This window comes from Semicossyphus pulcher, unplaced genomic scaffold (genome assembly GCF_022749685.1).
Source record: "Semicossyphus pulcher isolate SPU_LCO1_2020_fin unplaced genomic scaffold, fSemPul1.0.p SCAF_8, whole genome shotgun sequence".
In the NCBI taxonomy this organism is placed as follows: Eukaryota; Metazoa; Chordata; class Actinopteri; order Labriformes; family Labridae; genus Semicossyphus; species Semicossyphus pulcher.
This window is the reverse complement of record NW_027211759.1, coordinates 21296665-21307040: the sequence shown is the minus strand read 5'-3', so window position 1 is coordinate 21307040 and position 10376 is coordinate 21296665. Positions and strand designations below refer to the sequence as shown.

General features: G+C 44.7%; 1 protein-coding gene across 1 annotated transcript; it reads left to right on the top strand.

Moving 5' to 3' along the window:
• The first annotated feature begins 931 nt into the window (after positions 1 to 931).
• ascl1b (achaete-scute family bHLH transcription factor 1b) lies at positions 932 to 2383 on the top strand. The gene has a single exon (XM_069687016.1). It carries the CDS (start codon positions 1042 to 1044, stop codon positions 1651 to 1653), a length of 612 nt encoding a protein of 203 aa, XP_069543117.1. The 5' UTR covers positions 932 to 1041; the 3' UTR covers positions 1654 to 2383.
• The last annotated feature ends 7993 nt before the right edge of the window (positions 2384 to 10376 follow it).

The window sequence follows — 10376 nt, the reverse complement described above, 5'->3', positions numbered from 1 at the left end:
GTTTAACTGTCCAGTTGACGTGGTGCTGAAATGCTGCGTCCGTGCACGTTCAGTTGGGCTCCGGATTTACAAGGCTTTGTGGTCGCAATGGTCGTAAAAAGTGCAAATACACGCACCTCTGGAGAAGTTGTTTGCAGTCAGATATGAGCTAAAGTTTTTACTGAGTTTAACAAATCTTTCCAATAATCACCTGTCGAACAAGTGCAACATATTGGACTGCGGAGCTAAGAGTTAACTGTAAGTTGTTCTTTACGCCTGCATTTCATAAGCACGATGTTTACTTTTAAATTAATAGCGTCCCCTCGCGAGCTTTATAATCGCCAATTATTGTGCTCAGAGACACGCTTGCACTATACTTGGCTCTGTAAGGCTGTAGCCTGGATACAGGAGAGAGCGTCCTTGGTATTTGTGATTGTAAAGAGCTGGAGGAGAAAGATGGCCGAGGGGGGAAGACTGATAATTTGAAGACTTGCCAGGGGTACATTGTCAAATTCAAAAGGCATTTCAAAGAAGCAAACCATTCACTTTTTTATTCTCTCTTCTTTTTTTCTTCTTCTCTCGCTGTCTTTTTTTCTCCTTTCTTTCTTTGCGCACGGTTGCAGGCCGTTTGAATCGACCAATGGGCCTTCAAGTTAGAGACATTGGAATGTAAATGAGCCCAGCGCGTGCTCCCGGCGCAGTGAAAGCTCGGGATTGTTTATTGAGCTCCCGGAGCCACGCGCCTGGCCCGGGGGAGTCGGCGTGCAGAAGAATCACACAGCGGGGGCGGGGCCTCGCGACGAAGCGTGCGTCTCCCAAAAAGGGGTGGGTGGGGTGTGTGTTGGGGCGCGTGTTGAAAAAGAGGAGTGCTGCCAAAGTTTGGGTCAGATCGGCTCGTGGAGTAAGCAGTCAAGAGAGACTTGGACTGAGTTAGCCACACGGTCCCCACGCGAAGGACACGAGAGCTGTACACTGCCAACGCTTCCTCCTCTTCCTCCTCTCCCACTGTTAGAGGCTGCACTCATCCTCTGCATCCATCACTCCTGAACAACTGTCAGCGAGATGGAAACTACAACCATCACCACCACGCAGACTGCATTCACCTTTGGACTTACTGAAAGACGCGCCAGCCTCAGCCTGCACGCGCCGGCTCAGGAGTGCACCGTCCCCTCCGTGCACCCAAACACCACCACAGCCGGCTTCCAGAGCAAAACCAAGGTGCTGAAGAGACAGCGCTCCAGTTCGCCGGAGCTGCTGCGCTGCAAGCGGCGACTGAGCTTCAACGGACTCGGCTACTCCATCCCGCAGCAGCAGCCAGTGGCCGTGGCCCGGCGGAACGAAAGAGAGCGGAACCGGGTCAAACAAGTCAACATGGGCTTCCAGACGCTGCGTCAGCATGTGCCAAACGGCGCTGCCAACAAGAAGATGAGCAAAGTGGAGACACTGAGGTCTGCGGTGGAGTACATCAGGGCTTTACAGCAACTTTTAGACGAACATGACGCCGTGTCGGCTGCTTTCCAGTGCGGGTTGCCATCCCCGACACTTTCCAACAGCTACTCCGCCGACCCGGAGTCGCCTCACTCCACCTACTCATCAGATGAAGGTAGTTATGAGCCTCTGAGCTCCGAGGAACAGGAGCTGTTGGACTTTACAACCTGGTTCGACAGGTACTGAGGCGCACAGCATCAAAACCACACAGCAGCGTCTGTGCGTAAAAGCGCCTGACTTCTATCAGCAATGCTGACAAAGACTCGCTGAAGGCTTCAGATCAGTGTTGCCCTCCGTGCTTGGAAGTGATCTGTTGCCTCCCTCCCTCACCCGGGCTGCTTCTGCAGAAGCAAAGCAATAGTGAGAAAGAGAGAGAGAGAGTGTGTGTGAGCGAGAGAGAGAGAGAGAGAGAGAGGGAGCCTCTTGTTGCATGGAGCAGGGAGGGAGCTGGACTCGCTGGTCACGTTGAGGCGTGAAGTCAAGAACTGTTGATGTTATGGCTGAATAAGTGCAATTAATACGTGACACAGCAGCTCTACGGAGGACTTGTGTGATGACTTTCATCGGAGCAGGACTGCCTTGCTCGGCTGCCACGTCTGCTGGAAGACACAACAAAGAGGATGCGTCAACAGACTTTCTCGTGGTGTTTCATAACAAACTGTATCATACAACGAGCTGTTTTATCATGAAGACATATTTTTGTACAATGAGTCAAACAAACAATGTCACTGCCACTTTTCCGAACAGTGTTTTTTATTTTTAGAACCGGCTGTCAGAGAGGCAGTGAGTCTGCATGTGTGAGATGTGTGACTGGACAGCAATATCAAGGCTACTACCTGTGACAGATTGTAGTTGTTAATTTTAAATAGGTGGTGAGGAGACCTTAATTAATGTATGCACTTGTTCTCCGTTTCCAGTAGCCTAAAGTGTAAATATTCGATTTTAACAGATATATTTTGTGTAAAACAACTTTTATAAATAAAAATGAATCTATTTATATTATACATCCTTGCAGTGGTTTGGTTCTTCAGCTGATATGGCACACATTCATGCTCAGATGTGTGTGTGTGTGTGTGTGTGTGTGTGTGTGTGTGTGAGGGGTGTAAGAGGGGTGTGTGTTATAGTGGTGGCGGTAATTGAGCAAACTAGGGAGCTTCTTTTCTATTCAAAGCCCTGCATGACCTTTTCCCGACTTGGTTGGGCACACGGGGGAAAATTGCGCAGCTGGGTGAGCACTCAATAACCATTATAGACGTGCACCTTCCACAGCGCTTTGTCTGCATTCAGGACGGGGAGATTAATATTACGTTTCATGCATTGCATTGTTTCTTTTGCATACTCTGCCTTTACCCAATAGCCCAGAGGGAGAGAGAGGGAGGGGGGAGGAGGGGGTGCAATTCACTCCTCTCAAAGGCTATAGACACTTTGAAATACGGCCTGGGGAAAGTCAGCAGCACAATGAGACGGGTCAAAATTCTTATTGCCCGATTGAGATCAATCTAAATAAAACCTGGGGTTGTAGACTAGTTGTATCCCCGACTGTGTTTTTCATGGCGCACACAGCCCAATCAAAAAGCCCATCTCCTGCGAAATGGGGAGCACCACACCACATTGTGAGCGCTATTGTGCGCGCCTTTGCGCCTCATTATGCCAATTATGGAAGATCCTCTATTGTAATTGAACACTGATGCCAAATTCAGCGAGGCAGAACGAGAAATAACGAGTTTAATTTCACCTGGTGCTCTCTGTGGGAGGGGAAAATTGCAAACAAGAGAAGCTGATTAGAGCTGGTCTGAGGGTTTTATTCTGATAAATCCATAAAGTGAACCTTATATCAGCAACAATGCATCCAAACACAAAAATAATGTGCCGTAATGGTGGTCAAAAATGCACAACCCTCAAAATGTTTAAAGTAAACACGTGCCTGACACACCGAATATGTTTGAGAGTGTTTTTTTTTCTTGCGCTTGAAAGTGTGTCACACTGATATACACGCTACAACTTTCTCCCTCTCTCTCTCACACAGCGCAGCCTGCAGGTGTAAGCCACGTGCCTGTACTCGGTGACAAAGGCTCCAGCCCTCCCATTGGTCAGCGGCTCGCGTATGCGGGGCCTGTCTGTAAAGGCAGTGACAAAATCAAACAAGTGATAAATGACATTAATTACGCTCTGCTTTATAACCTCCTACGTCACCGGCGCTCAGAAAGACAAATCAATGTTGGGCTCAAAGTACCCCGCTGCTCCATTATTATAGCGCTGAAATAGTGTTTGTGGTGTCCTTCAGTGTCAGACAGAGGCCAGGCCACAGAGTGAAAATAAGCGCTTGTCGCTTGTCCTCTAAGATGGATTTGCAATTTTCTCCGGAGCCAAACAGGGAGGAGCAGAGGCGCGCATAGATTTATTCATGTCATCTTGTCCCTGGGTCATTTTCACTCTGACAATACATAAGGGTGATGTTAATTTTGGCGTAATCCAATGGTGAATAATCAATCACATGCAGCCCATTTATGCATGAGTTTCCGTGCGCAAAGCCGTGATGTATGCGCAATCCATGGAAACGCCGAATGCGCACATACCTAGACTATAATATATGGCATAATTGGCCAAAAGTGGGGTGCAGAGGGGTCATCTGTTGCTCTGACTGCAACAGAGTGCTCATGTTGCATGAACAGGAGGCCACCCATTCTTGCAGGGTTTGCGTAAGTTGCACATTGCTGAACTTATTTTCTGTTTATGACCTTGTGTTTTGACCCTCTAGGCAAGAAACGTTTTTCACCTCATGCCCCACAACATGAATCATTTTTTAAAGGTAGATCATATTTACATGACAACAGTCTAACTGCCACTCATAACAATTTTCTTGGCCTCTCTACCTTTGACATTAATCCAAGTTTGAGTACTTCTGTGTTATTCAACCAGGAAGTATAAGATAAAGATCAATTTCGGAAGAAATTCAGTAATTTAAGATGTTGAACGTCAGTAGTATGAGTTAATCGATCAAACCTATCAAGTTTGCAGCTGTGCTGAATTGCACAAGTTTGTGAGGGGGTATGGGCTGAACTGGATACGTCTTCAAGGTCTTCTTCCACCTTATGCCAAAAAAAGAGACTTATTTGACATATGAATGAGAAACCCAGCAGGTCTCTATCCTCATGGGCCTCTGCTAAGAAGCTAATTATGTTTCCTTATAAACTTTGATGAGTTCAAAGACAAAGTGAACAATAAATTTGACTCATTTCAAGTCCTAAGACGTGAACTCTTGACCGTATAGAACGTATTAATCATTATTAAAGCCCCATATTATAATTTGACTTGACTTGAAAGTAAAAAAAAAAAAAAAAGTTGGCTCCATAGAATCAAATTTACTGTTTGATGTTTGGGCTTAAATAAAATATCCACACAGAAAGGATGCAGGAAAAGTGATGAAATCAAGCCCCCTAAGTCAGTACCGGGAATACATGAGAGAGAGCTCACCTCATCACAGCTCAGAGCAACATCTGTCTGCAGAGCAACAGGTGCATCAGGAACTGAGTAGAGTAAAAAGTTAGCTAATGGACTGGACATTAATTCAAACCACAATATCTACACATCTGACCCTTAAATAATGAAATATTCACATATCAAACATATTTTATCTCACTTACTCTAAAGCCTCTTTTTACCGTAAATCATACGCTTCTCAACAAATGGCTTTGGGTGGATAAAACAACTTTTTTTTATCAGTGAACGTGATACCACTAACATCATTTTTGAAGATCCCCAATTAATGCAAGTAACACACAAAATTACAGCTGCTCTGTGAAAATGTTTATACAGCATATATGTGTCAGACAGAGGAGGGATAAGCAGACACAGAGCAGTAATGTAGATGAATGAAGAGAGGGCGCGCAGCCTTGAGCAGTGCTTACAGAGGCGTTAATGTTTAAGCAGAGGCTCAGGCGCGTTTGTATTTAACATAGACAACATGAGAGCAGACTCATTTACACACACTCACTCACGTACACTTTTACGTGCAGCTGTTCCAGAGACAAATCTGTTGACCTCTTGGCTATTGATTGAGTAAGGTTGTGTGTCCTAGAAGCGCTATGGACACATTAGTGTTTAGCAGAAAACCACTGCTACTCTGTCCTGCCTTCAAAGAAGTACAGTCAGTCCCTGCAGGTCACATTAGCTTAGTGCCATTATAGTACAACACCATTTGGATCATTGCAGATGCTAATATCTGAAGTGATGCAGTAGGTTTCTAAACTAAAAGCTTGGATTAGTTTTAGGAGTCAAACTTGTGAAATTGTTAAGATTTTCCATCCAAATAGGGGGAGATGTCACTTTGTGAGTTGCCCATTGCACTGAATATCTGCTGAAGAGGTTCTACATTTATATTTAGAACCATGCACGGTGTTGTGTTATCATCAATGAGTCCCTTTTCTGTGCCCGAGTATCACATTTTCTCATTGCAAGTAAATATCATAGGGCCTCTGCAGCACGCTGGAAGTCCCCGCACCAACCGTCTCACTAAACAGGAGTCTTACCCACAGCCGCCAAGTCACTCTTACTTTGTGACAAAAAAGTCAGTCATTCGACTCGTGTTTTTCTTCTATCTCTCTCTTTAAAAAAAAAAGAAATCTCTCTCTTTCAGATGAGCGTTTGAATGCGTGCAGCTCTGCACTTTTAACTGACACCTCTGTATGCCAGTGAATAGGCCCTAAACTTCAGACGACCCAGCAGAGGAGGAACCCAGCTCAGGCCTGAAGGGTGGAGGGATGGAAGAGGTGGGGATGTGTGGTAGGGTGGAGGCGGCGGGGGCTGTGATTTGCATGGCCCATTGTGCTGCACAAGTTTGGGTGCTTTTTTTTGGCCTGGGCCCTTTTGGCCATTTACTTCCACTCTGGCTGGCTGTGGCGGGCTGTGAATAGTCTCTGCTCGGAGGAGACACAAAGGCGCTTTTGTGCTGCGGCCGCACCATATTCATCATGTAATGCCTGTAAGACAAATCTGATTGGACGTCTCTGTCACTTTGATGTGGGTCCAGAGTGCGAGTGGCCCTGAGATTGCTAACTTCACTCTCTATTGCCTATTCTGCAGCATTGATATGGGGGTGGAGGCAAAGGGGAGAGAGGAGAAGAGGAGGAGGAGGGGGCAGAGGGGAGAGCAGGCAGGGGGTAGTCCTCATTATTTGCAGGAGCAAATTCATAATAAATTTCCCCATTCTACAAAACCGGGTCGAGATGATTGACACTACTTTACGCCAGGCTGAACAAAAGGCCTGATTTGAGCAGAATACCAAATGAATGGGGCGAGCGTGGACTCAATTCAAACAATTTTAATCTCTCCCTGTCCTCCCTTACTCCTCCTCTCCTCCTCTCTCCCCCTCTCCCTCACACTTACCCTCTTTTTTCAGCTCCAACTCTCCTGCCTCTTTTGTCCACAGCATTCTCATTTTACAGGGTAATTCTACTCCAACGGATGTGCTAATTGTGCTGGGTTAAACTGGATGCTGGTGGACTCCTGTGATACAGAGCTTATTCTTGCCTAATGACTGTAATGATGGTTCAGAGGGACTGCAGCCTGCAGCCTGCAGCCTGGAGTGGGCCGCTTGTCCACAGCTCGAGAGGGAGAGGTTTTTTTTTTTTACTTTTTTGGGGGGCGAGCTGGAGCTGATGTCTAAGGTCAGGTGTAGGAGAGAGGATGATGGACACAATGATGGCACCATGACGAGCTGCTTCTGAAAGAGTGGCACAGAATGAGGCCTTTGAGCGTGTGATTGACTTACAGCATTGTAAGTACAGACAGATGAAGACAACATGTTCTGGAGTCATGAGTCCAAGTTTGCGATGGAGACAGGAACTCATACAGCAGTTAGTTCAGATAAAATAATTTGATTGCATAAAGGGATGCCATGAGTGCTTATATATAGTTAAACATCACTGGGACTATTTGTTAAATTCCTCTGCAGGTGTAAGAATACTAATTAATGTTACAGCAAACACTCTGATTGATCATACTGGCTGTCCTCGGCACTTGGCCTGCAGCCCTGTGTCCACACCAAAATCCCAGCCGTGCAGTGAGAATGTTACTTTTCTCCAACGATATCATTCTGCTTAAATCAAATACTGATGCTTTTCAAGCTAATTTTTGTGGTACACCCAAAAATGGGTGACCACTTTTATGTTGAACTTTTAAACTATTCCTCTCAAGCGACCTTAAAAAACATCATACAGGCCTAGAGCCATTACACTTTATAACATAGACTGTGTAAAATGACTATAAAGCAGAGCACGATGCATAGTGCACTTTACTTTTAACTTCTATTTTTATGAAAATGCTTTGTTTTTACTGTTGCGAAGGCAGGCCGAGTGCTCTGTGTCTTCACTGCTGCTGAACTTTATTTTGCAGGATTCATTTTTGTTGCTGTGGTACCATTCCTCTGACCCGTAGCGTATTGGATATTATTAGACACCTCTTGATTGTAATCATAGAAAAATTATACATGTTGCCTCTATGATGTCTAATAAAAGCGTCTTAGGTGACTTTTCAGTCGAGCTATGGTGGGATAAAAAAAGACACATGGCACATATCCCTGAAAAACATGCATCTGTTTTAAATTATTCACACTCACTTGGCAAATGCTTTTGCCCTTCTAGTGAAAGTATAGTCCAAGTTGCAGTAGATAAAGAAGAAGCGTTATCTGCCATTTAATTGAACAAAACTAGTTAGAAAACACCACCTCAAACACAGAGAACATTAAAGTCAGTGTGTCAAACAAAACTTGACCTGAAGAAAAATTTTTTACTGCTAGATAGAGCTCTGGGAATCTGCCCACCTGTACAATCCAAGTCTTCTTAGAGGCAGCCTCTTGTGGCCATTAAAGGAACTGCATCCAGGGACACATTGGCCTCAGCTGTTGCCTGATTCATACCATACATGATACTATATGTAGTCTTCTATGCTGTCCATTATTTACATTATATAAGAGTCATGCCAGTTCTTCCTATCACACTCATTATGCTGGACACATCATTAAAAGCCCTCGCACACACACTGCCCTGGACTGCCCTCACTTGTGTGTGTGTGTCTGTGTGTGTGTGTGTGTGTGTGTGTGTGTGATGACATGAGATGTTAAGCCATCAAAGACAAAAAACGGTAACTCCCTTTAACTGAACTTTCTGAAAACATGTTATGTGTGGGCTTGCTGTGTGTGTGTTTGAATATCTTTCATCCACGCTTCTCTTCAGATCAGGTGCATTCCTTCACTCAACAATATGTTGTTGTCTTAAAAGGTCGTGTATGCGTGGGCTGGTGTGCAAATGTTCTGATTGTCTGCATGTCAGAGGTCACACCTCTGACTTTGAAAACCACTTTTCTACTCTCTTTTTTTTACTCAAACAAGCTCTGTCCCTCCCTACACACACACACACACACACACACACACACGCGCACACACAGAGTCATGTCCTAGGGTCCTCAGCAGGTTGCAGCCTGCCCCTGAAGAACCTGTTCACAGTGACACACCGCGGCCTTGCCAGCCTCTGACACGCATCGCCCTCAGCCTCACATCACATGCTTTATTCTCTCATTGTTCCACGCAGACAGACAGTGGGACACTTGGATATTTTCTTTTATAAGTCTTGTGAATATCTCTGCGTGGCACAACAGAAGCGTGTTCTTTATAATATCAAAGCTTTGTGTGCGCTTGCTTCTGATCATGAAAGACTTGTGTGTGTGTACGGACGCTGAATGGAAACATGACGGCACATGCAGGATTAGGAGATGAAAAAGGCATCAAGGAAAGGAGGATCAGTAATGTTACAACCACATTTATTCATAGACCTACATTTTGAACTTTTGTAAATCAGACTTTATGCATATGGTGTGTTCTCTATTCTATAATAGTTTTCATTAAAATCACACTTATAGCCTCGGATCACAATATGAGGGTATTATACTGAATTGTAAGCCCTGTATTGTGCACGATCCAACGTAACACCTCTAACACAACTACATTTATTTGGCAGCTTTGGGCACTTGTTGATTTGCAGAATCAGTTTTTACATAAAAAGATGTGTAGTAGGGGCACTGGTTGAGCGTCCCATAAAGAGGGCACAGTCCTCGATGCAGTGGCCCCGGGTTCAACCCCCACCATCGGCCCTCTGCTGCGTGTCATCCCCACTCCTTCTTCCTCTGTTTCCAACACTATCCAGTGTCCTTTCTCTCTAAAATCAAGGCATAAAAGGCCAAAAGAAAAGACGAATAAAAATTAACCTTAGTAACCGACCGACTGACTGAGTGAGTGACGGTACTTTCACAGCCGTAGAGTGAGAGAGTTGCGACATCGCAATGGCAAATCATGGAGCATATTGGACCTCCACTGACGCGACTCTCTGTCTATACGGCTCTGGACACTTTGTTAGGGGAGTTGGCGGGGCTGCTCCTCCCTTGCTCGTCCGCTGTCCTCACATACGTCCGCAGTGCGCACCTGCTTTCAAACACGTTGTCATCAGCCTCATAAGAACAGTCACATTGACCCAATGCGGTCAGCAACATACTAGGTTTGTACTAGTCTTTTTTTATTTAACTTCTTTTTTCTACTTTAAACAATTAATTAAAACAATACAATTTAAAACGTAAAATTTGCCCCTTGAACAACCACGACTGTAAAAAGCTGCCAAATGCACCAAAAATAACAGTTTAATACTATAAGTAGCAGTGTTAGCTTATATGACTGTTACTGTGTATACCTGCGTAAGAGTAACTTTATTTTGACAGAAGAAAGTATATTTTACTGTACATAGTAAAATACTTTGCTTCGTAAATTTTAAAATTCAGGAATTTTACTTAAAATACAGTAATTTAACAATGTCCTACCTTTTCCCGGCCAATGCAACAAATTCTTCCCGAATTTCCCGAATCAA